At 38.6% G+C, this 26428-nt stretch overlaps 3 protein-coding genes across 19 annotated transcripts in view; 2 read left to right on the top strand and 1 right to left on the bottom strand.

The window, feature by feature from the left end:
• Positions 1 to 5985, top strand: part of LOC118411543 (ras-GEF domain-containing family member 1B-like) — a 65372-nt gene extending 59387 nt beyond the window's left edge. For 10 of the 11 annotated variants that reach the window (XM_035813881.1, XM_035813879.1, XM_035813880.1 and 7 more), the window contains 9 exons: positions 340 to 442; positions 645 to 685; positions 821 to 859; positions 1058 to 1153; positions 1621 to 1716; positions 2103 to 2159; positions 2336 to 2402; positions 2748 to 2820; positions 3103 to 5985. In XM_035813881.1, the coding sequence (XP_035669774.1) occupies positions 340 to 442; positions 645 to 685; positions 821 to 859; positions 1058 to 1153; positions 1621 to 1716; positions 2103 to 2159; positions 2336 to 2402; positions 2748 to 2820; positions 3103 to 3124 (594 nt within the window). In that variant the 3' untranslated portion in view covers positions 3125 to 5985. The remainder of the gene's footprint in view (positions 1 to 339; positions 443 to 644; positions 686 to 820; positions 860 to 1057; positions 1154 to 1620; positions 1717 to 2102; positions 2160 to 2335; positions 2403 to 2747; positions 2821 to 3102) is intronic. The other variant, XR_004830687.1, reaches the window with a different exon arrangement.
• A 593-nt stretch (positions 5986 to 6578) lies between these two features.
• Positions 6579 to 11512, bottom strand: LOC118411548 (DNA-binding transcriptional regulator BolA-like). Of its 2 annotated transcripts, none has more exons than XM_035813899.1 (7): positions 11326 to 11512; positions 10875 to 10969; positions 10582 to 10635; positions 10193 to 10244; positions 9779 to 9843; positions 7780 to 7848; positions 6579 to 6998 (listed from the first exon to the last, which is right to left on the bottom strand). In XM_035813899.1, exons 1-7 carry the CDS (start codon positions 11333 to 11335, stop codon positions 6918 to 6920), a joined length of 426 nt encoding a protein of 141 aa, XP_035669792.1. In that variant the 5' UTR covers positions 11336 to 11512; the 3' UTR covers positions 6579 to 6917. The 2 variants fall into 2 exon arrangements, with proteins under 2 accessions (XP_035669792.1, XP_035669794.1); XM_035813901.1 differs by having other exon boundaries at positions 10582 to 10632.
• A 150-nt stretch (positions 11513 to 11662) lies between these two features.
• On the top strand, positions 11663 to 24568 carry LOC118411544 (dynactin subunit 4-like). Of its 6 annotated transcripts, none has more exons than XM_035813891.1 (16): positions 11663 to 11850; positions 14301 to 14371; positions 14716 to 14894; positions 15238 to 15281; positions 15609 to 15713; positions 16279 to 16340; positions 17385 to 17414; positions 18120 to 18229; positions 18695 to 18721; positions 19385 to 19494; positions 20133 to 20206; positions 21118 to 21172; positions 21394 to 21501; positions 22042 to 22139; positions 22646 to 22724; positions 23285 to 24568. In XM_035813891.1, the coding sequence occupies exons 1-16, from the start codon at positions 11701 to 11703 to the stop codon at positions 23414 to 23416; spliced, it is 1434 nt and encodes a 477-aa protein (XP_035669784.1). In that variant the 5' UTR covers positions 11663 to 11700; the 3' UTR covers positions 23417 to 24568. The 6 variants fall into 6 exon arrangements, with proteins under 6 accessions (XP_035669784.1, XP_035669783.1, XP_035669786.1 ...); XM_035813890.1 differs by having other exon boundaries at positions 18692 to 18721; XM_035813893.1 differs by lacking the exon at positions 18695 to 18721.
• The last annotated feature ends 1860 nt before the right edge of the window (positions 24569 to 26428 follow it).

The following is a 26428-nucleotide window of genomic DNA, read 5'->3' as shown; positions in this document are numbered from 1 at the left end:
GTAGTGTGCTTGCAGTAGCTCTTATGTTGGTCCCTGTGTCTCCCAGGAACTATACTGGATACATTGGGTAGCTCCTGTGTGAAACCTTTTTCACTTTACAGTGAGAAACCCTTTTCACTTTACATGTAGGTGTCTTTCCCGAAAAGTGACGTTCTTGGTGCTGAATTGCCTTCCGTTAAAAACTTCTAGGTTTTTGGCATTAATTTAGTTTCAGCATTTCACCGGAAAAAAAGACCCATACATATTGCTGTTTTGTAATAAACTACCTTTTATCTAACCAGTAGGCATTTGTACATCTTCTAAACTGATTGCTAATCTTCTCCTTCTCTTTTTTTCCAGCCAGTGAAAAAGAAGCACAGAGCACGAGTGATAGAGTTCTTCATTGATGTAGCTCGAGAGTGTTTCAACATCGGAAACTTCAACTCTCTCATGGCCATCATTGGTAAGTATGGGTTTAGAAAAGCACCATGAGCAATTGTCTGTTTTGTTATGATGTTTAAACATAGTTTGTTTTTGGAGAGTGTACTTAAGTTGAGCATTGCCACAGTTTTTGTAGGGCAATTATTTGTGTTGTCCATTAGAATTAGTTTTAGTTTGTTTTGCATTCAAAATGCCTTTTGACTAACTCTTTGTTTTCCTTGCAGCTGGTTTGAACATGAGTCCAGTCGCCAGACTGAAGAAAACAGTGAGTGCTCATCAACAGTACCTATTGTCCCGTCAGTGCATTTGTTTTGAAACAATGATTAATCAATGATTTTAATATCAAAGTGAAATATAAGATACCTGCAATGAAATGTTTATATCTTCTCTTTTTGTACAGTGGTCCAAGGTGGATACTTGCAAGTTTGATGTTCTGGAGGTAGGCACACTTTACAAAGTACACTACATGTACTACCACAACTACTACTGTGAAATATAAGACAAAGAAATCAACTAATACCTAAAAATAACATCTTATGTCCTCAACTTTGATGTATCATTTCCCCATGGAATCTCCATTTTGAGATAACACTTCTGGGTAACTCACAGACAACAACTCTACCCACTTGCCCTGCAGCACCAAATGGATCCAACATCCAACTTCTCCAACTACCGAGCCTCCCTCATGGCTGCATTGCACAGAGCTGCCGGGGCACACAGCAATAGAGAACGGGTAAGGACTCCTTTCATGACATTCTATGACATCCTGTAGCAAGTGTAGAGTCAATATTTATAGTATAACGGTATTTCTTCATATTGTTACAACAAATTTGCTGTAATATATTTTCATTAGAAACAGCACAAGAATAGGGGAAAAACTTTGATAAGTTATTACCAGTATGAGAGCTAAACTCAATATCAATGTTTAGATTGAAGTACACAAAATGTAGCCTCAGTCCTGGTAAAGTACCGGTAGTATCATTTGTCCCCCAAGGAACTGTCCTGGCCATGGGACTATTACTCTTCCTTTTGTATATAAATAACCAGATAGATTAAGGTGCAAGTCTATATGACTGTCTAATATGAGTTGTACATTGTATGTCCTAAGGCAGTGTTAACCGACTGTTGATTTAAGCAATATCAATGGACAGGTTGGGCGGTGTTTGTAATATATGTTTTGTTTCTCTCTCCCTGACACAGATTGTCATCCCATTCTTCAGCCTGATGGTGAAGGATATCTACTTCTTAAACGAGACATGTAGTAACAAACTCCAAAATGGACATGTCCGTTTTGAGGTAAAGATTCAATAGTTATATTCTACTGGTTGTGATAGAGAACACAGATGCTGTCTGTCTATCTATGTACAGTATTTACAGGTTCATTGTCGATGAATAGATTCCCCTTCGCTAGCTCTTTTCAACAAGTACAATGAACAATGAACCATGATCAGCGGGATTTGAACTTCCAACCTCTTGTTCCAGAGGCACAATCACTAACACTTGAGTATGCACTCAATGCACAAAAGGTGTATTCACAGTCTATCTAATGGTTGTGCAAAACTTCTTTCATGGTCGTTGCCTTATTTCTAATAAAATAATAATTTCTGACAATTGTACATGTAATGTAACTTATGATACAATGTTTGTTGATGTTAAATGTGTCTTTGATTGTTTGTTAACAGAAATTTTGGCAGCTGGCAAGACAGGTGACCTCCTTTTGCACCTGGCAGCAGGTGGAGGTAAGGAAAAAATTGTCTTGTATCTACAGATCTGCATCTTCTAGACAAAGATGAATATGCTTGGCTGTAAATGTATTCACTGTTCATATGTATTTTATTGCAAACTCTACAGTTTGTCTCTATATTTGTATTTATTGGAAGTGTTAAGTGAACATTCTGTCCAACGTCTATTCCAGTGTCCATTTGAGAGACACCGCAAAGTACTGAACTACCTTCTGACAGCTCCAGTGTTTTATGAAGACTGTAAGTATGAGGTTTTAATTCACATATTTCACATTGAGTCTAAAATAAGTACCATCTACTGTAAAATAAACACAAATCTGCCTCAAACGAACATGTAAGGTACACAATGTATGTTGAATTCTCTGTTTACATTAATGTCTTTAAACATTCAAGTCTACATGTATGTGTAGGTGATATTTTTTAAGAGACGGAACACAATTTAATTACCGGTACTGCAAAATGTATTTTGTAGTTCTCAGTATTCACTACATATCTGTGTTCCCCTTGCAATAGACTTTCATACATTGTAGCACAGGTATCATACACATTTTTAGATATCTGATGTCCATTTTTTTCTCCTCACAGCTTTGCACCTGGTGTCATTTGACTGTGAAGGACCTGAAAATCACCTGGAGAAGGAACGATTCAAGACACTGAAGTAAGGGGATCTCAATTTGTACATGTAGGACTCTATCTGTTCTTTGTTCAAGTCACTATCATAATGATACTTGATAGTATTACCTTAATTGTATGTATGCACAGCAGGAAAACCCTATGCTTTTTGGATTGCTGTCAGATCAGTTTACTGAATGCCAGTTCCAATTTACCTGTTTAATTTGAATTTTGTAGTTATGTGCATATGAGTGTTTAAATATGTAAATTGTTTCGTTTCTTTGTTGCCGATATCTTTTGACATGTTGAAAACTTTCTCCATGTCCAGGAGCCAGCTTCTTGACCAGTGATGTTTCCAGTTCAAGTAGGGACGACGTCCTTGCTGGTGCACCAAGTTGTAAATAGTCCTGTGAGTGGTGCACAAAAAACGTGGCGTGTGACATAGGAGAGACGAACCAGTGAAGTACTACAGACTGCTGGTCAGCTGGAAGTCATGCTGGAGTGGTTGTGAAGTGATCCAAACCCAACGATTTGTATGAAAATCGTTATTGATTTTAAAAGAAGAATCATCTGCATTAATTTTGTTGAGGAAGGAAAGGAATACTTTATCTTTTCAAAGAGAAAAATTGCAGAAATGATTTGTAATAGTGAAAACAGTGAAATTCAAAGAAGCTCCAAAAGTGTAATGTTCCTTAGTTATGACTTAGTGTGAGAAATGCAGCCATTTACTAAAAAGAAAATAGCTGTGATTTCAGGAGGTGCTTCTTGTTTGAAATCAGTCTAAAACCTGTATTAATAAGTGAAAATTAGTAAGTGAAAATCAGACTGAAAATGAATGATCAGAAATAATTCTAAGGATGAATTTGCTTTGAACCACACATTCAAGTCAATGACTTTTTAATTTTTTTAACTTAAAGTCAAATTGGTTAGCAGGATACTATGTAAATTTCTCTGTGTCATACCTGTCCTTAAAATCACTTATTCCAAATATTATGATAATATTGTGAATACCAAATCTTCTGTCTTCTTAAAGTTGGATGTACATTAATTTCATTGTGTATAATGATAGATTTTAATTGTTGTATTGAAAGATGTGTACATATTTCATCTATTTGTGTAAAGAAGAGAATGTGCCAATTGTTGTCCGTTCAATATATCTATGTTATTATTTCAGAATCTGTGGAACTTATTCCTGATTCCTATTTGTACTCAATACAACCCTACAAAATTGTAAATTGTTACCGTGCAATTGACCAGTCAACATAATGTATGCTAATGTGTGCATTTGGCAGTTGAGTCACTCAGACTCACTCCTGTATTCTGAATGTATCCAGTACGCTAGATACTGCTCACACATTTTTATAGCAACTCCGCCTTCCTGCCATTTGTTTTATAATCCATAAACATGTTCCAGCACCAAGACAACAGACATGACAGTGTAATTTGAAATGTTATGTTTCTGTAAAAAATTCAAGCAATGCAACAGATATAATTCTGCTGGCTGTGTTAATGAAGTACATGTAAATTATGTAATGAAGTACAAGTGGTGAACATAGACACATTAAGACTTTAGACTATTATTAACTTAGAGGATATGAAGCTTGATTTTCTGTTATAGCTTCAGTTACACTAGTCAGTGCCCATGGCCAGCCCCAAACCATTAAGCACTTTTTAAGTCATAAGTCATAAATGTATTTGATGGGACTCTTTTCCATTGTGCAATGAAATCCACAAAGTGCAAAATCCTTTTCATTAGTGACAATGTCAGCACCTTTGACCAGCATGTACATGTGACCAAGCTTTTGCTAAACCATTCCAGAACCAGTGTGTTCATAGTAAGACTCTGTACATACAACTTGGTAATGTTTAGTAACAATGCAAAGTCCACTTTTCACTGCAAACCTTATGTGGGAAAAAGTGGTGTCCCATCCCCTTTGAAGATTGATGATGACTTGTGCACAGTGGGAAGCTACATGTATGTATACAGTAACATTGAATCATGCATGTTTGTACATACAATGTAGACATCCAATTTTGTAGTTGATGCTGGATAGGACAACTTATTATAACGTATTATACATTACAACTGTGAAGTACTTACTTGATACTTAAAGGAAGAATAGTGCTAAAGGCAGATTGTGAAAGACTCTTTGATACATTCAGAAAATTCTACCTTATTGAACGTGCACTATATGCTTTCACACTAATATTTGTGGGTAGAAATGACTGGATCTGTTTTTAAAAACATTGTAACAGTATAATGTAAAATTGGCTGGGTTGGGCTTGATACCAGCTTACGCATTTGAGGGACCCACAACTACAAGGGTATCCAAAGTGCACCAATCTAGCATAGAGCAAACATAACCACCACCAGGTGAGCCTTAAGATGTGACAAATGTAAATCTTCTAGGAGAACCACTGCCAGAAGGATGTTTAATGTACACGTACATTCTCTCTGCCTAGATCAAGTCTTCCTGACACTCCAAAGTACTGTGCCAAGTACGTCCAGTCTTGTGCTTTGTGGATGTCAATAGTGACAGCAAATTGTAGCTACAGGCATATGCTATCTTTAGTGACTGTCTGAAAAGTGAAAGGAGTTGGTACATTTGTATTTGACTGAACTTGATTAGAGACTTTAATATAAGGAATGTTCCCCAAAGCATTTTTGTAGTTTCAAGCAACTCTGATATATCATTGTGCAATGAAATTCATTGTAAAAACATCATCTCTTTTTTCATGCCTACTTTGGATAGACTACTACGAGTAGTCAACATTTTTATTTCTTGCAGATGCAGAATTGCTGAAAGGTGGTCTTGAAAAATGCGCACTGTGCCATTTTTATTATGATTGCTGATCACAACAGTTGAGGTTCAAAACCCCACTTTTTAGAAACTGTCAGATCCAATCTAGCATATGCAAAGGCACAGATACATGTACTTCAGTGTAATAAGTCAATAGGTGGTTTCATCAGTAAAATTGCACTGTAGCCAAGGAGTGGTCTGTTTCATCAGTGAAAGTGCACTGTAGCCAATAGCCAAGGAGTCCAAATGTACAGCAAATTTTACACTGCCTTGTGTATGAAGGGGAAACTCCCAGCCTTCGTGTATCAGTGATTGGGTTTTGTTGCAGATGAAAGGACTGTGAATATGCACTACGTATTAAACTGAGAAGTGACTGTGAACACAATAAAAGTGAAACATTCAAGATTGCACCCTTCTCTGTCTCATGGCATTTTGATCAAGCAATATTGCAAAGGGCGCCACACGTTCATTGCCCACATTAACCTACATAAAACAAATATAATAACATTTATAATGGTACATGTAGATATCTTTTTATCTTTTTCAAATTATGTGAAATCTTTCAAATCTACATAGACTGATGTAAGAAACATTGTAATAGGCTGTTGGAAAGTGATATTCAGGGCTACTGTCTACACAAAAGTGAGAAAACACTACCTGAAAATATTACTACAGTATACACAAAACTCAAAAGGGACAAACTATGGCATCATTGACATATGCAGCATTGAAGCACCATCTAGAGACAATGGATGGTACTGCAGCCAGACACTAATACTGTAAATGTATTTAAGTTCGCGGGGATTTAATTTCGCGGTAGCGGGAAAAGGGACTTTTCGCGGTGGATTTAATTTCGCGGTAACACCATAGACTGCAGTCTAATATCATAATAGAAAAATATTCGCGGTGGATTTACTTTCGCGGTGAAGTGGTCACCGCGAAAACCGCGAACATTAATCCACCGCGAACATTTCTGCATTTACAGTATTGTCAACACTTGATGTTAAATGTAAAAGAAGTGCTTTATTCCAATAATTCAAGGCAGAATCCTGTGAATAATTGTGACAGCAGACATCATGCATGAATGCATCATGCAGACATATATATTATACAGTACATTCAGCTGAGCTGAATTTTCTCCAGTCTTTGATGGCCTAATATGTTATTCCATCATCTCAGTAAACCCAGGCTCATCTGGTGTGATTTGACCGGGTATCTTTCATATTTGACACGCTAACTTTATCCAACAACAGAATGGCCATTTCTGTCTGTATCTAGCAATATGTTTCCATCAAATCTCGACACGGGAGACAACTCTCCTTTAGAACTCTGCTGAAGCCAGTCACTGTCCCATCCCTCCTCTACAGGCCGGAGACTTGGACACTTTGCCTCCCGAGTCTTCCCACTGTTTAGGTGTCTTTGCCTGGAAATGATAATCAATGCAACTGATCAGTGTTCAAATACACTAGGCTAGTAAAAATGTTCTACATGTCATCTGCTAGATTCAGGCTGAACATTATGTACATGCACCAATACTGGCAGAATGACAAGAGAGCCATCTGTTGTGATTAGGGGTGGGTACAGGTACAACCAACCGGATTTTCTTCTTTGACTGGTCTGTAAAAAAAATGGAGCAAACAAAAAATGTGGACCGAATTTTGGAATGATTAGAAAATGATCAAAATATATTGCCAGGCCTCAACACATTTTGGGGCTTCCTGGTCCAAGAAAATAATAAAGAGCCAAGTATAGTAGAGTTTATAGTCATTTCTACCAAGTTTCACAGTCAAACATACAGAGGCAGGTAGCCTTGTTTACATGAAGATTAAGATTAAGATTAGATATTAAAAAGCTGGATACTCCACCAAACAATTCCTTTGTAGCAAAATGCACAACTGTTTTGAGTAGTGCTACTGTAAGGAAGATAATGTTCTGTGCCAAATCTTACCCAATGATCTTACAGGAAACAATGTTGTTGAAATCCATACACACTTGCATGTTTGTATACGTGCTATGAGGCAAAATCTTATGTGGACAAAGATCTGTCAACTAAAATCCCAGCTGCCACCGGGGCCTGGTTTGATAGAAAGACTTCCAATGTCATATGGTGACACAGTAGCATCTGAAGCTGTACTTCATATCTTAACCACTTGGGGGCGCTTCTGTGTGATGATCTGATGAAAGCCAGAGCCTGGTATCCTCACCATAATAGAGAGTGCATGGACAGGCCCCTCCAGCTCCTCCTGTAACACTCCATTCACCATTCTGTGTCGCTGAAAGGAAGATAAGTCAAGTCAACGGTCTTTCATAAATTTTAACTGCACTTTCAGGTATACTATGTAAGACTTGATTTGCGTCATCAACTTGGATTGATGTGTTAAAAAATTTGTATTTGCCAAGATCGATGGTAGTGTGGAACTTCCATCAGGTACTGTAAGAGGCATCCTCCTTAGATTGCTTTAAACAACACGTGTATCTAGATGTGCAATGGCTACAATTATTCTGTGGCAGGACGTTCAGTGTAATATAACCAGCTGCTGCTGCGCCACACACCTACTTAGGGACCGTACGATATTTATCGGGGGGGAGGGCTGGTGCATTGGAAGTCGGATCAGAAAATTTTTTGATGGCCCTCCCCCCCATCTCAAAAAAATTTAACGTGACCCTCCCCCTCCACCTAAAAAAAATCAACATGACCCTCCCCCTGACAGGCATCATTAAAAAGGTAGAAAAACAACCAATAAAATAATCTTAATATAGACGTCAGGGCACAAGGGCGCCAGTGTTCTCGCCAGGATTTTTTCACAGCGTCGGGGCAGGGGTCCGGGGGTATGCTCCCCCAGGAAAATTTGGATTTTCAAACCCTCTAAAACGGAATTTCCTGCAACTTGAGAGGAAAATTATGCCCTTGAGATTGGATGCCGGTTGCCTTTTTTACTCCCGTTTTTCAGTAATTGACGTCCGCCCTCTCCCCAAAAATACGTTATAACTACAAGCTCGGGGAATCAGCAGTCCGTGATCTGGCCCGGGTATTATTTGTCCAGTCATGTCTATATGAAAATTTTGGGGTTTTGATGCTTCGAATCCAAACAGGGCTCTAGCCAGTGAGTTCGTCAGCCCATGGAAAAATCCTGCCAATTTTTTTTCCGGCATTGAATATTAAAAGAATTGCCTACCTCGTGCGATCGATGTTGCGCCCTCCCGCATCAAATGCTAGTAGTTTTTGCAGAGGATAGAATAAACGGCGCCATCACACCTTGTGTTTTTTTTTCTATTTTGCCCGATGATTTTACTCAAATTTATCATTTATCGAATCGGTCGAGTTTTACAAGGCCGCGCCGTCATTTTCCACGAGCGTGCGTTTGTTTTGTGCGACCTCAGGTAACCCCGTTTTCGGCGTGAATTCTTTGGCTCACCGCTGGATTTCTTTTTACATAGAGTAGAGTAGACCAAGAACGTTATACATTATACGAAGGAGGGCGATCTGCTGCATCTTTGGCAGTGATCAGTGCCGGTGTAGTCTTGAAGGAGTTAAAGCCAGAAAAGACGTGCTGGGCGCTACGATCGACAGTCCGTCTGGGGAGGGGGCGTGCCGCGCCATGTGCTACGGACGCCAATGCCAGTGCACAGCCGACTCGATCGACACTTGACAACAATATTGCGGCCCCTTTTTCTGCCGCAAATTTTGTCTTTTTGAAACAAAAGAAATGTTTCAAATAAGAAATAAAGTGTATAGTTTTGGATTCTTCACATATTTACCGTGCACCGCTTTGTAACTTAAATATTTTGGGAAACTCAGCCGAGCCGAGTGCGTCTTTCCAGAAAAAAATAAGTCTGTAGACGGAATGACGTATGCCTGGCGGGAACACTGGTCCAGGGCAGCGCCACTTTGGGGGGCCTAGGGGGGCAAAGCCCCCCGGAAGCTCTTGCATTTTAGGCTATTCAGAAGGCTTATTTTATCAGTTTTAGGGCCATGTCAAGATATCAAAACAAAAAGAGTATAAACAATTCTTTCAAAAAAATTAACATGGCCCTCCCCCTATCTAAAAAAAAATTAACATATAACGTATACCAACTATATACAGATACAGATTTCTATTCCAGCTTCTGATAGAGCTACATGTGCATACTCAGTACTAATGTACATGACTCAGTACACAAAATTGACTTCTTTAGTCTGTTGACTGCGCAATGAGATCTTACCTTGATAATGGCCTCATTATCAAACATGTCTGAGACCACCACCACCTTGAAATGTGTTTCTGAACCTGGAGGGATAAAAGAAAGATCAGGACATCAAATATCTTGATAATGTTTAGACCTCTTTGGTTATTTGAAAGAAAATCCTGTCAAGACAAATTTTCCTTCAAACTTTCAAATTTGAAATGAAAGGATAAAAATTCCTAACTTAATAGCACATAGAATCATAACACATGTAGTAGTATAGTGATAAAATCAAAGTGAGAGGTGGGTCAAACCATTTAAATAATGAGGCTAAGGTGGACAGACATCTGCCATATATTCCAGATAGTGTAATCCAAAACATCTGTGTGTTTTTGTTTTGAGGTGATCTGAAGTAAATGAAAACAAAAATCATCCCAACTCTCCCCCACTTACCGGGTGGCACACAATGCATGTAGCTCTCATTGATGACATCTAGGTGGGAAGGCTGTATGTAGGACAATACAAAAAGAGAACAATTGCAATTTCTAGCCATTAACAATAGACTGCAGCTACTAGTAGTTAAGCAGCCTTGTCTGCATGTACATCAGCTAAACCAACAAAAAGTGTACGTCATCTAGATGTATCCAACCTCACAAGGAACAACAATGCAGGCTAAATATAGAATAGTAAATAAAGAGCATAGTCACGTCAACAAACAGAAAAAAATGTCATTTTTGTTGATTCTTAAGTTAACGCTTTTCAATAAGCAAAATATCACATACATTATAGTGTAACTGATGGTGTAACTATGGTAAACAAATGAAAATGAAATACTTGCTGACCTGGAAATGCTGACTCAATTTTTCTCTGATGGTAGACTCGACTGGACCTGGCTGCTGTACAGTGGTACAAGAGGTTAGTTTATAATTATAGTACCTCTCCTGCCTCCAATCCATGTAACTTACAATAGAGTATGATGTGCTACCTAAGAAATAACGCCTGAAGTAATCTGATGTGAGAATTGTCAATTCAAGACTCATGAGACTAAATGGCTTGGTGTGAAAGCTACCATACACATGTTGTATAACTTAATATTCATTATCACAATTCACATCTTTAAATTTAATAGAATTACCTTTTCCTCAGTAGACATTGTTCTCGCTGACCTGGCAGTCAGACTGAGAAGATTCCCCCTGTAAGCTGTGACTAGTCTACAAGCCTGTCTCACTCCTGGGGAGGAAAAAGCCAAGTATCATGTTACATCAATACTATACTATACTATACTATAGTGCTGCAAGTTCTAAGGAAATCACATCAGTGGGTTGAAAACTTTGAGGGTTTATGAAATATGTAACTTCGTATACCACTAGAAAGACTTTACAAGTTGCCATTACTCTATAAAGTTCACAACTATTTCACATCTTTTTTTTTTCTTCTTCTTTTTACCTGTAGGTGCTTAATATCATAATCATGGATGATTTGCACATGTTACGTTATGCAAAGGAGGGGGAGGGCAAGAACAGAGAACAGTCACTTTTCCGGCAGATCTAATCTTTTCGACCAGGTAAAATGAAGTGACAACTTACCGACATTCATTTATGAGTAGCGATCTTACAAGGTGTACACCTATGCCTCACAAAACAGTATCTTTTCGCCACAAATTGTTACAAATTACGCAAACAACCTTCGACTTTTTTCACTTTTCACTGACTTGACCTTTGACCTTGTTTCAGCTATGCCACTCCCTCGCAGGGTGATCAGCATTAAACTGATAAACGTCGTTCAAACATTTTCCGGATCAAAATGATAGATATATAGTGCTTAATAATATGTATTTAAATAAATCTAATTTTCAATTCTAAAACGAACTATGGGTAGTTTTATAGTGACCAAATAGAATAATTAACATCCCTATATCTCTCTGTCATTGGTTCCTTCCTCGTCCCAGTTGAGAATCCAAGATGGAGTCCATCCAGAGAGTGGGAGCGGCCGGGATGTTAGAAAACCATCGCGTTTTGTACAAGTGTAAGGACTACAGACTGCCTCTGTGTGAGCTGTACTTCTGCAGACACTGCCTCAAGCTCCGCTCTAAGGACTGCGTGTCGCACGAGGTGAGCATGGCTTCGGTTCCCGCACTGCAAAGAGGGGAGAATTTTTTTGGCTCTTTGGCTGATGACGTCATTTTCAGACAGTGTGCATTATGTCTTTGATATCTTTATCTACAATATATATCTTTTAGGCACTTAAAAACTACACATGATGTCTACCTGCTTATTTCTATCGGTTGCACTTGTAGATATTCGACATTTATGATAATGTCAGAAGTAGCTTTCCCCTAGCCCCTCCCCTTCCCTTCAATCAAAGCTAGAGTCAAGTCAAGCTAAGTTAAGTCAATTAGTTTATGAGTAAAGTAGGTATAGCAGATATTGCACAACGATTAAAAAAGGTATATTGTTAGCTTTATCATTAACAGATCTAGACGATGTAGACAATACAGTCTTGTCATTGACGTCAAACTAATTATAATGTGAATCCTCTGACGACCATGTTGGCGGTAATAAGCCTTCTCACATTAGTTAGGGCGCATGTGCGGCGACAGGAATTCTAGGTAATATGTCAAAGGGTAAGGCACACAGAAAGGAAACAAAACCTGTAAGGACCTTGAATCACCCAAGGACAAGACAAGGTCTGCTTATTTTTACGGTGGCTTACCCTTTGACATATTACCTAGAATTCCTGTCGCCGCACATGCGCCCTAAGGGACCGTACGGCATTTAGCGAGGGGGGAGGGCCGGTCGCCAGGGGGGGGAGGGCCAAGCAAAAAAATATTTTGCCAGGGGGAGGGCCTAGCAAAAAAAAATTGACTTGGGGGGAGGGCCAAGCAAAAAAAAATAGCTTGGTCTGCCAGCAAAATGTGCCCCTTAAAATCCAAGAAACGGCGTTTCAGAGGGTCAAGATTTCAAAATTTTTTCTGGACCTCTGCAAGGGATCGCCCAAGGTTGGCGCTCGGGACACAGTGAAAATGCGAAAGGGAGGGGGCGGGGCTTATGCATGACGCCCTCGAAAACCTTTTTCACTTACAGAAATGTTATTAAACTCTAGATTAGTCTGCCAGCAAAATTTACCCCTGTCTTATTGCCCTCAAAATGTAAGAAATGGCGTTTCAGAGCTCGAGGGTGAATATTTGCAAATTTCCCTGGATCCCTTTTGATGTGACCGGCCTCGCGCCTTTGGTGACCGACATCGTGATAATGTGTTTGGGGGATTTAATTTTGTATTTCTGAATTGAAATGCCATTAAAGTTAGCTTTGTTTGTCAGCAAAATATTTCCCTCAAACTGAAGGAAATAACTTTTAAGAGGGTCAAGATTTCAAAATTTTCCCGGACCTACCTTGCGATTCTTCGTGCCTTTGGCGCCAGACATGATTTTCGGAACGTCGTTCTCAAAAACTTGAAACCCTCGTATTTTTTTTTTTTCATAGAAATGTCATCTAACCAGCAAATTTTCCCATAAAAAAACTTAAAGCAATGCAGGAAATCGTGGCAAAAAAAGCGTGGCATTTCTAAAAAAAAACTAGTAAAAGATCTCCTGCAAGTCTGCGTTCTCACGCCCGGCCGGCGGCTGGAGAGAGGCGACCGGTCTACCCCGCCGTGGGAAAATCAGCGTCACGCGTCGGCGCCCCCCTCCCCACTACAGTTTTGGTTAGTCGAATCGTGCTGTCGTTTTGGTTTTAATTTTTCCCCCGATTTACCGTAAGTTATTACCACCACAGAACCAAGAAAAGGTCCAAAATATATGTAAATTAAAAATAGTTTCCGTCAAGCCGCTCAGGCCCGCGAGCTTGCATTATGCGTAAATTTAGGGAGCGGGGCGCGCGCCACTTCGTGGCGCAACTCTACTAGAAATCCAGATACAAATGCTTTGTAGGTGTTGTTTTAATATCAAAACAATGAAATAGCTTCTATAAAGCAAATATTTATGCCTCTATGAAGCAGATATTTATCCCTCTATTAAGCAGATATTTTGAGCCATTCTGTTTTCCTTTTTTTACTAGGGGTGAGAGATCTGCTTCTCGATGAAAATCATGAAAACGAAAGTATGACGCAAATCACATTTCCAAATGTTTTATTGCAGTGTTTTATTGGCGTCTTGAATATTTTTTTCAAAGTTGATAGGAGGGGGAGGGCCAAGCAAAAAAATTTTGACTTGGGGGGAGGGCCTAGCAAATTTTTTTTTACCTAGGGGGAGGGCCTAGCAAAAAAATTTTGACCCGACCCTCTGGCGACCGGCCCTCCCCCCTCACTAAACGCCGTACGGTCCCTAACTAATGTGAGAAGGCTTATTGAATTAAGCAGTAGCATCCTTGTGTGGTATACAGACGTATGCTGTAATCCACCTGGGGCAGAGACGTCAAATAAAAAGCTGGTATAGTTCGTTGAATATTTCTCTAGTTGTGTCAGGTAGAGACATGGGCCACAACCATTGCTTATGACTCCTAGTGTTATGAAGTGATGTACTAGTGTTATACTCTCAGATAACATCTATGCTGTAATTCCCCAGGTGGACTCGCACTACTGTCCCAACTGTATGGAGAACATGCCGTCAGCTGAGGCCAAACTCAAGAAAAACAGGTCCATTTCTTTCTTATTCCAACTTTACTTATCACTGTTAAACTTAAATCATTGTATGTTGAAACATCAGATGGACGTATTTTTGCGTTTTAGTAAGTAAACATATTTACGGTATACTCATTGTACCACTTAATTCCCATCTAGATAGCTTTTCGGCTTTTTTTTGCACGAGTATACAAATCATCATCATCAATATGCAGAACATCCACAATTTCTAGTACATGTGTCAGTGCTTCTGTGATATTCTTACAATGGATTGCTTTAAATGGAATTTAGTACAAGGAATCTCACTTAGTTTTATTTTTTCATACAACGTACTTTCATACAACGTATATCCTATACAGGTGTGCAAACTGTTTTGACTGCCCATCCTGTAAGCACACCCTGTCCACACGTGCCACCAGTGTGCTGGTTCCCAGCGCTGACGATCCCAACAAGGCCGTAGCGAAGAAGGCGTACTACCTGGCCTGTGCCTTCTGCCGCTGGACCTCGCGAGATATCGGTCTGAAGGACCAGTCTGTTGGTAAGAGGAAAGAAGTACATGTACAATTTGTCAAGCGGTCCAATCTGTACAACTACAAGTGACCAATTCTGCATAAGGACCACCTGGCCATGGGAAATGTTACCACTTCTTACTAAATGGTCCCTTATATTGTCATTGACCCAGGCATTAAGAATCCTGTATTTGTGGCCACCTGTCCACATAAACCAGATTTTATCATCACCTTGAGTGGTCCTCTTGCACAGTTTTGACTGCGTTCATGTATTTTATCTTACACAAAAAGCTTCATGTTATGATTTATTAAATGGTAACATGATCATTATTGTATTTGCTGAGTACACTAAATTGTCTGATTGTCCCACAGCCAGTGGAGGATGGGAGGAACAAGAAAATCCCAATGCACAAAGGGTGAGTACCAACAAACTTGATATGTAAGATTTTAATTCATTGATTGCAAATCTGATGCATGTAACTACTTTTGCTTTAGCTGCTAAAATTGATTCAATCTAACCTGCTCAGGACTGGGAAAAGGCCCTTTTACCAAAAATAGACTATAGCTCCTCCATAGTATGTTTCATCAGAGAGTTCCGAACTTTATTCCGACAATTGTGAAAAGCTTAAACTTTAGGATGTGTAGTTAAGTTGATTCCTAAGATATGCTTGTATCCGTCTCAGAATGCAGGCATGTGTAGATTGTTACCTGTTCTCACTGTTACTCCTACCATTTGTGATCAGATCTCGGAGCTGGTGGAGTATTACAAACAGGTGGCACAGAAGGAGAAGTCAGACAGGGAGAGGAAGAAGTATGCCAAAAGCAGGATCCGTCTTCTGGGCATGTCTGTAAGTAACGGAAGTCTGTAAGTAACATGTTCTGCTGCCCCTACGGCTGATTAAAAGGCTATGGGAAGAACGAACGAACGAACGTAAGTAACGAGAATATTGTAAGTGCTGATCAGATGAGACACACGTGGATAAAAGATTAATACAGGCAAATGTCTTCAAATTTAATACAAACATCTTTAAGATAGATAAGGGCGTGTACCATTCAGCCTTTGTCTGCTATGATATTGATGTTAATCTTGAAATCTGTGCTTTTAAGGCCTTTTCTACATATTCTCCTGAAATTGATAGAAACCGCAGTCAGGTAGTGCCTCTATCATGAGAAGTTGTGGTTTTTAGTCTGACACTAATTTTTCATAGTAACATACTGTGCATAGTTTTATAGCTAGTGTTGTAGAGGGAGAAACTGTTTCATTACAGGAATGCAAAGCATTGGTGTGGACAAATTCACAGATATGAAATATTTTCCAAAGCTTTGTGTAATCTGGGAAAGTATGTGTTCCCTTGCTCTGAAGTTAACCAGATTTGTTGTATCCATACATGTATGTATCCACTATCGCTGTAGGGTAAATATGCCTCACAAAGTGCCCGTCGTCATGCATCTCTCACTTCTATGCAAAACCTCAGGTAAGTGGACAGGCATCTGTAAATGCAATATTGCATGTTGCATGCAAAATGTATGTATATGCATGCTGTACATGCATGCTGCATGACTTGGTGTTGCTAGCTGAAACTGAAGCTTCACAAACCTCTTCATGTTGAAGGTGGTGAGATCTAATTTCTAATGTCTAAAACAGCACTGTACGGTCTCAACAACATTGGTGTGATTTTCAAACCTAACGATAACTAACTCTTCTTGCATATACATGTGTAAGATTGCTGTACGCACATGTGTATGATAGATGTTAGTCTTGAGATACAGAACATTGAATAATCTTAAAACTAGTTCATTAAAATTGATCAATCATGTGTTTGATGTGCATGTAACAGTGTGATGAAAAATAGTGTTCTGCAATGGACGTGTACTATTTAATGAATTGATATTGTCAAGTACTTGCAATATACATGTTAAGGGAATTTTTTTATTTAAAAAATGTTGACTTGGTGCTTTTGGAGCACTATTTTTCAAGCATGTTCATTTATGGATATTTTATATGTTGAATTGTTTTTTTGTGGAAGCATTAAAAACTCAGTGTAATTTTCCCATTATGGGTGGCAGTAGTGCTTGTTGCTGTTTTAAACCTTGTTAGTTAACTGTAGCTGTGAATGTTACATTTTCTTTTATGCATGAAATTGGTATTCATAATCATCATAACTTTGTCGATGTGATTAAAGTCATTTCTGTTTAAACAATGAGCTGCAACAGTTTATCACAAAGTGTCTTAACCTTGTAACTGTAACTGCCTTGCTTCAAACCTTTGCACGAAATGTTGATAACCGAATGCAGTACTGATTGATCAACAAAAACTTCAATAGTACGTCAATCCATATTAATTATATGAAATATAAACAAACAATCATAATCATATAGATAGATACACATGATCCCAATCCTTACAAAATCAACAAAGCATCATGACAAAACTACAAAAATCTCACCTTCATTGATTTGATGAATCTAAAGCATGGCCTGTGTTGACCATGACATTAAACTTTATTTGCTTGTTTCAGAATCAGCGCCCCTGACGCTGACATGTCACTGTAAGAATCAAATTTGTATATGTTGTGGACTTTTTTTGTTCTATGAATGAGAAAAATAGAAACTTAGCAAACATGAGCTTGTACATGTCCAGAAGAGGGAGAGGCAACAGTTTTTGGTGTTGGGTGCCTCTACTGGTATCTGTATCTAGTTATTGAATCATTAACTCGGTGATTGGAAGGACTTTCTTTTTTAGAGAATTGATGCTTTCCCCTTTATGGACATGTAACAAGACTAGTATTGCCTTCTTTTTACAAAAAGCTGTAGATTTTTTTTCAGATCATTTTTTCCATGCTTGCCATAAAAGGAGCTGCTGAATGTGTGGATTGCTCACATTATTTTTCGATCAATATAAAGCACGCCCGAAATACAATATCTGATACATGTATTATATTTTTTATCTGTTGGATATCAGTATAAATGTAAGTTTTCTTTCATAAATTTAGCAGTTAAAGCATACCAGTATGCAACAAATAACAAAAGAGAGAAGATTCTAAGTTATATGCAAAGTATAACTTTGTTTCATCATCAAAATTATCATATTTTAATGAATACCATAGAAGTAGGCATACATGTAGTAAGCATAGAAGATGGAAGGGTTGTTTTATGTGCTCATAAAATGTAGATGCTTCCATAATTCTGTAGTCTGTTCCACATGCCATGTACTGTAGATGATTAACTCTCCGTAATTACTGAATCTCCACCAGCTTGAAGGAGGAGGAGCAGAAGCTAGTGAAGATCACTCCAAATATGGCAGTGGAGGAGGTGGAGGGGTTACCTGAGGACATCTACACCACACCCATCAACCTGGCACACAGTCAGTCTCACCATCTTCATCCTGTCTATCATTTAGTCATCATCAGCATGTAGTTGTCTCTGATTGGTCAGTTTCCGGACCGATGGCTTTGGTATTGACCTGTCGCCAAAGTTGTGAAAAAAACCCACACCAAGTTGTGCATTGTGCATCCATATTTTGTATTGCGGGAGTAATTGTACAAAATCTTTATTAACAAAGTGACTTTTATACGGTCAACAACAAGATGTCAGCTTTGCAGGTCTGTAGCAGTGGCTGGATAGGTTACAGTCAGTCAAACCAAACATTTGCACATCTATCTCCAGGAATATATAAAACTTAAAAGAGTCTAGGGTATAAAAAGAGTATTCTGTTAAAAAATTGTGTTTTCCATGTTATGTTTCTTGCCTCCTTTGTCTTCAGTAGTTTCTGTTAGTATAGTTTTTGTGTTTGCATGTTATGACTATTGTTTATTACCCTATGTAGAAGGCAGTGCCCAGGCATCCACTGGGACAGGTCTGTCACTGTTGTCTCTTTAGATCTGGTCACCAGAATCTGCTTACTTCACACTGATAAACTTAGAGTTTGCATGAAACTTCCAATCAATGCACTGATCGGGCTTGGCTGCTTTTTTTACTTGTTTTAAGAATTCTGTGTTGCACACAACAAAAAGCTAATTCTATGATTAGGAAATGCCAGGTTCAAAAAAGCCTGGAACACAGTGAACTTGATCAAGCATCATGAATTGTTTGATAATGTGGGATCTGTAATGTTGTCATAATGTAGAAATACATCTAACTCTTTGAAATGTGGTTCCTGTTTTAATTCTGATTATTTTGAAATTATTTTCTGAATCAGAAATCATTATTGCTGAGTTTTTAATCAACATGACTAAAGAATGAATCCAGGGAATCGCAAATTATATTTCTTACAATGTAATTGAAATTGAAATGTGACACTCTAAATGTGTATGCAAAGCTACACTGTACGCAAAGCTACACTGCAAAAATGTTAACTAAATGTTAATTGAATCTTAACGAAATTGTGGCAAACAATATTGGAAATATCGATATCAATAAGCAATCTATAACATCAGGATGTATAAGATGGAGGTATGTTTATCAAGTATTTTACAATATGAAAGTTTTTTAACATTCTTCTGTGCTGTCCACCCCACAGTAACCTCCATTGCCCAGCGGCTATCCCAGCCAGATGAACAGCCGACCCTCACCAACAAGCTCTACCCCATTCACAAGCACCTCCTGGTCAAGAGGTCACTCAGGTGCAAGGTAAGTTGTGGATGATACAGCACCAAGACTTTGATATTTTCCCTGTCATTTCAGCAAGTCTGTAGCTGGTTTAATTTGACCTGATTTAAATCCTTTCCATATTAGACTTGCCAGTCTTGTCACGGAATGGCTGTATTTTTTGTAGGTCACTAGTAACATATATTCCATCAAAGGATGCAATGACAAGTAATGAATGCTAGGCTAACATAACACAGGTCTACTGTACAATCCTTTCTTGTCATTTCAGCAAGTCTGTGGCCTGATTTTAATCTTTTCCATATTAGACATGCCAGTCTTGTCATGAAATGGCCATAATTAATTGTGGGTCACTAGCAACATAGATTCCATCAAATGATGGATGCTAGGCTAACGAAGCACAGCTCTACTGTATGTAGGACATATTTCTCTGTAGAGCTGAAGCAAATAGTGGCGCTTTTTTCTTCAAACTTCAAAGTACTTTTGTGAATTACAAATTTCGAGTCAGTCAATTGCTCAAATATCTATCAGAGGTTATGTGTTGCACAACTGATTGTATTTGTATACCAGCCAAAACTGAAGAGTTATAGAACACTCAATGGGCCTACTACAATAACAAGTTGCACTGAAATAACAGCACAGTTTTTGTTTCTGTGTTACAGGAGTGTGAACACAACCTGAGTAAACCTGAGTTCAACCCTGCCTCCATCAAGTTTAAGATCCAACTTGTTGCACTGTAAGTATGTCCTTAGAGAACTCTCAGACATGTCTTGCTTTTTGGGCTTTAATATACATTCTGTTGTGTCTTATACCTGGCACAGAAGTCAACAGTAGTAGGTTTTAGCTTAATAGTTAACCTCCTTAGTACATGTATGCCACTTCACCAAACTTCAAAAACACAGTCCAATCTGTATAAGTGACCAATTCTACATAAAGACCAACTAGCCCATGTTTTTGGGGATTAGAAAATTTTTCTGAGATTTTGCAAGAATTGAGAATCCTGTCTGTAGTGCCGACCTGTCCACATAGACCAGATTTTATTGGCCCCCTGACTGGTCTTCTTGGGCAAGTTTGACTGTAATTAAGTTGCACAGAAGACACAAGCTTGTGAATTAAGCTTGGAATTTATTCACTATAATCACACTAGTTTGATATACAAATTGTCTTACTTCTTTTTCATGTGAAAGTAGGAAGATGTTGATATGTATCTGTTTGTGTGTGTCCAATTCTTTTAGGCACTATGTACCAGTTAGACTTCTTAGACAGGTTTGACTGTAGTTAAGTTGCACAGAAGACACAAGCTTGTGAATTAAGCTTGGAATTTATTCACTATGCTCACAATAGTTTGATATACAAATTGCCTTACTTCTTTTTCATGTGAAAGTAGGAAGATGTTGATATATATATATCTGTTTGTATATATCTGTTTGTGTGTGTCCAATTCTTTTAGGTACTATGTACCAGTTAGACTTCTTAGACAGGTTTGACTGTAGTTAAGTTGCACAGAAGATACAAGCTTGTGAATTAAGCTTGGAATTTATTCACTATAATCACACTAGTTTGATATACAAATTGCCTTACTTCTTTTTCATGTGAAAGTAGGAAGATGTTGATATATATCTGTTTGTGTGTGTCCAATTCTTTTAGGCACTATGTACCAGAGCTCCGTATCCTGTCTATCCCTAACCTATACCACCTAAAGGTGAGAATATTCAACTTGTTTATATTGCCACATCATGTTTTTCTTTCAAGGAATACATAAAACAAGAGCTTCGTAATAATCAATAGATATAGTTAACCTGCAGCCACCAAGAACATTAAGTTCAGTGAACAATTTCTCTATCTCACCTTAAAATTTTGCAACCATGAAGATAAAGTGAATTACAGTTTTGCATGACTACATGTACCATGTTTGTTTTACAGGAGAGTGTTGTCCTGCTGTCCCTTATCAATCCACTTGAAGAGATGACCAATGTCACCCTGTTGGGTTGTGAAGAGGGGGACCCTGAAGACATTGACAGTACAGCAAAGGTACATAAGATATATTAAGAGAAATAAATGAGTGTGGAATGTATTTCTTCCTTCATGCTGTGGGATTGGAGGCATCAGAGTCAAATAAAGATACATGTGCATTGGCTTTAGGCAAGCCACAAGGAAAGGGGGTGGGGGGCAGCAGAAGGAATTTTGGAAATAGCACTCAGCACCCGTATGTATTTGATTTCTATTTACCACAGTATTCAAACATGTCTGTAAGTTGCTTTTTGTAATTCCTTTAACTGTGTCAAGCTATTTTTGTTATGAATTATACCTGAATTCAACAATCAAAAACTGAGGAAGGAAATGAACTAAGTAACTCGCTTTCTTGAACAGTGTTTTGATTTAAGCAGTCATGGATATTGTTTATTTCAAAAGTATTTACTATGAATAAGGGCTCTCTCAAGCTCTAGATTTTTTTCTGTTACAATCATCCATTGGTATAAATTATCATTGTTAGAGCTGTCAATTTAAGCTTACAACAACACATTTTCATCAGTGTCATCTCAGGAAGTTCATATATTTGGTGCTCCACAGATCGTCCTGCCCAGCCAGGAGTTGATCCTGTCTGCCCGTGATGATGCTGCAGAGTATGATGAAGGAGACAACGTCATGGATTTCAAGGATGATCCTGAGTAAGAAATCAAATATTTCCTAATGTGACATGGCTCAAAGTTGAAAAGTTCTATTATTCTTTTATAGGAATGTCTTTGAATTGACAGACTCTGATCAGGATATCTACAGGAATAATCTTTTATTCTGCCAGATTACAATCCGCTGATATTAAGTAGATATGGTAAATAGTGCATGTACATGTATGTAAGAGGGTATCCAGAAATTTATGAATGAAAATTTCTAATCACTTTTTGTGGTAGCCTCTACCATGCACCAGGCTCCATATGTCCCTGGAAAAATAGTAGAAATAGAAGAAGTAGAGACTGATGTCCTTGCCAACTGTACTATTTGGCAGGCTAGCTCCTCTGGCATGTTATCTGTTATCTATGTCTACTATTTTTCCAGGGACATGTGGAGCCTGGTAGAGGCTAGTAGTTTCAGACAACTCTTTCTATGGTTAAAGGTTGATAAAAAAAGGACTTTGAAAGCACAGGAATCTATGTTTACTGGACTGTACCATTTTCAGGGTGGTGATCTTCAGAAAGGCCAACAAGATCAGCTTTGTGGTGAAGGTCACACCGATGAAGGCTGTAGGAGATGTGAAGGTGCTGTTATGATTATTCATAAATCAGTTGTATTTGCACATCAGTGATAAATGGGAAGAACAGTGGAAATGGGAAGAACAGTGGATAATGTTTAAAATGTTTGAGTTTTTCATATCCAATAGAAGTAACAAATGATTTTATCATCGCTTAATAACTGTCAAGGAAACTGTACACTGCGATTGAGTTCAAAGGTAAATAGTGTAGACTTTTTACCTGAAAATTGTGTGCAAAATACAGGAAGTCTCTTTCTAATTTCACCACTCAGATGTCAGATCAAAAAGAATTATGTTCTTTGACAATGGCTGACCCAAAAGATAGGGTCAGCAAGTTTTTGCTAGAGTCAGTCATTTTTTACCAAAACTTTAACATTGTAACAAAAAGTGAAGTCAAGTCTTACATAGAAGATTGGCAAATGTGGGTAAAGGTCTCTTTCATTAATGATTTACTTCTGTGTTGAAGACAATAGTTATTACAGGTCCACCATGTAATAAGAGATTGGCATGTTGAGCAAACCAAGGATGAGTTGTGAATAATCAAATGTGTGTTTTTTTTTTAAATAGATTGCCTTCAAGATGAAGTACAACTACAAGAACATCACGACTCCTCTAGGCTCTAAGGAGGAGAAGGAAACTCCAATGGTGGTGCTAGAGCATCATGTAGACGTCAACCTGGGACAAGTTATACCTTCTTAAGAAGTCTTAATGTTAGGAGTTGGTCTTTATTTGTCATATGCCATATGTAGACTAGCATGTCATTGAGTGAAACTGCATTGTAAAAGATACAAGAATTGGTTTTTGCTTGGACTTGTTGCAAAACAAATGTTGAGGAGGGGGCAAATTTGAAATGGCACTCTTGTAATACTGAAATATTAAGAGAAGAATATTTGCTATATATAATCTAGAGATCCATAGGTAAAAAAATTACAGTATGTCTGTCTCTACAAATGAAACAGATGAAATGAGAACATTTTGCAGTGTAAGTAAACCAAAGGAACACAAAGATTGCAACAAGACTTTAAATAATGACAAGGTTTTATCAGATTCTACTCCAGGCCGACCATTTGGATGAGTGGATAGAACATGAATTGTGGCAGACTTCCCAAACCAACATGTGGTGCTTACTTATCTGAATCATAGTGGAAGAAAACTGGGGATGCCCCAGTTCAGCACCCACTGTGCTAATGTGGTACAAACCCTAGTCACTGCTAATGATTGATTTAAAGCAGAAGTGATATACATTGTATGAATAAGCTGTGTAATGCAAATGTGGCCTTTAGTTGATGTGTATATGTATTCAACAATATTTGACCTCTGAGTCTGACAGTCAACGTTGACCATGGTATAAAATCCTAATTAACATCAGTCCTACATCATGGGCTTTGGCCAGTCCTATTCGAGAATGACCCTCTCTGATGCATAAATCACATCTGTAAGCTGACTCAGGTCTATTTCAAAGCTCTTGAATGTGGATCAGCTTTTCTTCTGCACTACGCATCAGTCTACCTTCCCCTGATTTTAGCTGCCTGGATCCAACTAATCTAAGTGTACATGTTTTGAAGGTCCTTGATACAACAAAATGCCTGTCATGAAATCTCTTGCTGCAGTGTTAGGAAGGAATCATTAGCATTATTTACCCGATTTTGCACAGTGCTTAGATATACAAAATATTGCATTGGCTTTGAGAATACTGAACAAATAGTATACAATGAATCTAGTATTGACAAATCAAAGGTTATAAAATCATCTGTTACATTCAATTGTCTCTGATTTGTAACTGGTGTCTGTAGTTGTTAGCATCACAGGAACACTGGTAATAGGGGTGTCAACATGCCAAAGCACTGTAAATCATTCTCTAAGATTATTTTTTTCTGTCGTAACACAATGCTGTCTTGGTTAACTAAGAATTTGATATATTCTATTGTTTCTACCCCCATGACCATACGGGTGACATTTCAGAACTAGGGTGGAGAAAAACTACATATATAAAGATTATATAATGGAAAAGTAGTTCGCCCCTACTAGGGTGTGTGTGTATAATGCACACAGTAGTAGTGACGTCCACACATCGTGCTTGACTGGACTTGAATGCTGACTCACACGGTCACACCTCATGTGAGGTAGGACATTGACCGTGAGGTCAACAATTAAAGGGTGTGGTAACAATTGTGAGCAAAGATGGAGGCAAGTTCTCTAACTGGGCACATGTATATTTGCGCATTTTGTACAGAATCCAGTGTTAATCATCAGCAACACGTCATAATGATGGGAATAATATCGCACAGATATTATATCTAGATGGGAATAATTGTTGTCAAACTGTTGCCTGTTATGCGTCTGTCCTCTGACGTCTCGAAATAGGATTCCATCATATCACGTCTTTTTCTAAATCCCACGGGACTAACTTTAGCAGTTTGCATTGCGGTCGCGGACTACTTCCTTCAAAATTTTGGATCTGTGCCAATATTCACGCGCAGCGTTGTAATGTAGTGCTAATAACCTTTTAATAGCCAACTTCTAAGGTTGTATGTCTTCTTTAAGAATAACAATTGTGCTATAAAACACATTTCTGGGTGGGGTAGGAAAAACGTTGGTGTTTCAACCACGCAGTTATACACTACATGCAGTTATATACTGTACTTGTATCCACTGTTATGCCTATGTTAACGCATACCAACCCACACATTGACGCACTTGCTTGGCTTGTTTGTTACCTGTGGGAGCGTGGTTAATGCTAGTTGTATGCGGCCGGGGCCGTACGTTTGCAGTGTTACAGTGTCTGCCAAATACATGTCATGTTAAACCTCTTTGATCAGACCCTGTACTGTCCCAACGCGAATGAAGCCAGTTTGTTTTGGGTCCAAACTTCCTGCGGGGGTTGGTGGGGACTTTTATTGCACCATTTACTTCCTCGAAAAGCGTGAATCACGTTTCCGCCCGGGCGGTACGGTACGGTAGTGCAATGCGGTCCTCGCAGTGTTCAGCGTACTTTCATGTACATATGACTACCCTGGTATCCAGAGAACAGCGCTCGCGGCTACGGTTCTTTCCCGGGCCGCTAGCAACATAGCCCCGTAAACCGACTTTAGCCGGCCCGGGGAGATACGACTGCGTGAAGGCGTAAACTCCCTTAGCCGGCTAAGTTGTACTCTGATATCCAGGGCAGTACATGACGTATGAAGGCCTCCTTCTTTTGCAGTTGTATTACAACCAAGGTCGAGCATGCGTAGCATTGAACTTTTAAGTATCGTATACGCGTGCGTGTATGATGTCGTCGAGAGTTTTATACTTCTTTATCTCCAGCGTGGATTATCTGAATAAGGTATGATATCGATATAAAGCAGAAACGGACATTACGTAGGCTATATCCCCATACTGTGTCGGTTCCTCTGTCTCCGTAAGCAAAAGGAGAGGTCAGCTATATATGCGGAACTGACCTCATCGGCATGTGAAACTAGAAAAAGACAGTGAAGTGCATTTTAAAGATTATTTGGTTGAGGAATCCTGCTCTAGTTTGTTTGGTTTCGCTGATAATGGGTCATCAGAATGGAACTTAATTGCCGCTTGATATCTGTAAGGCCCATATATATATATATGACACCTGCAAAATACCCAATTAAAGCACCTGAAAAGACGTCAAAACATTAGCCGGATTGTAACCCTTCTTTTATCCAAAAAAAGTAGCCAACCGTACAAGAGGGGAATTTT

This window comes from Branchiostoma floridae, chromosome 3 (genome assembly GCF_000003815.2).
Source record: "Branchiostoma floridae strain S238N-H82 chromosome 3, Bfl_VNyyK, whole genome shotgun sequence".
NCBI classification, from domain to species: domain Eukaryota; kingdom Metazoa; phylum Chordata; class Leptocardii; order Amphioxiformes; family Branchiostomatidae; genus Branchiostoma; species Branchiostoma floridae.
The sequence above is the reverse complement of the archived record's forward strand: the minus strand, read 5'-3'. Positions and strand labels throughout refer to the sequence as shown.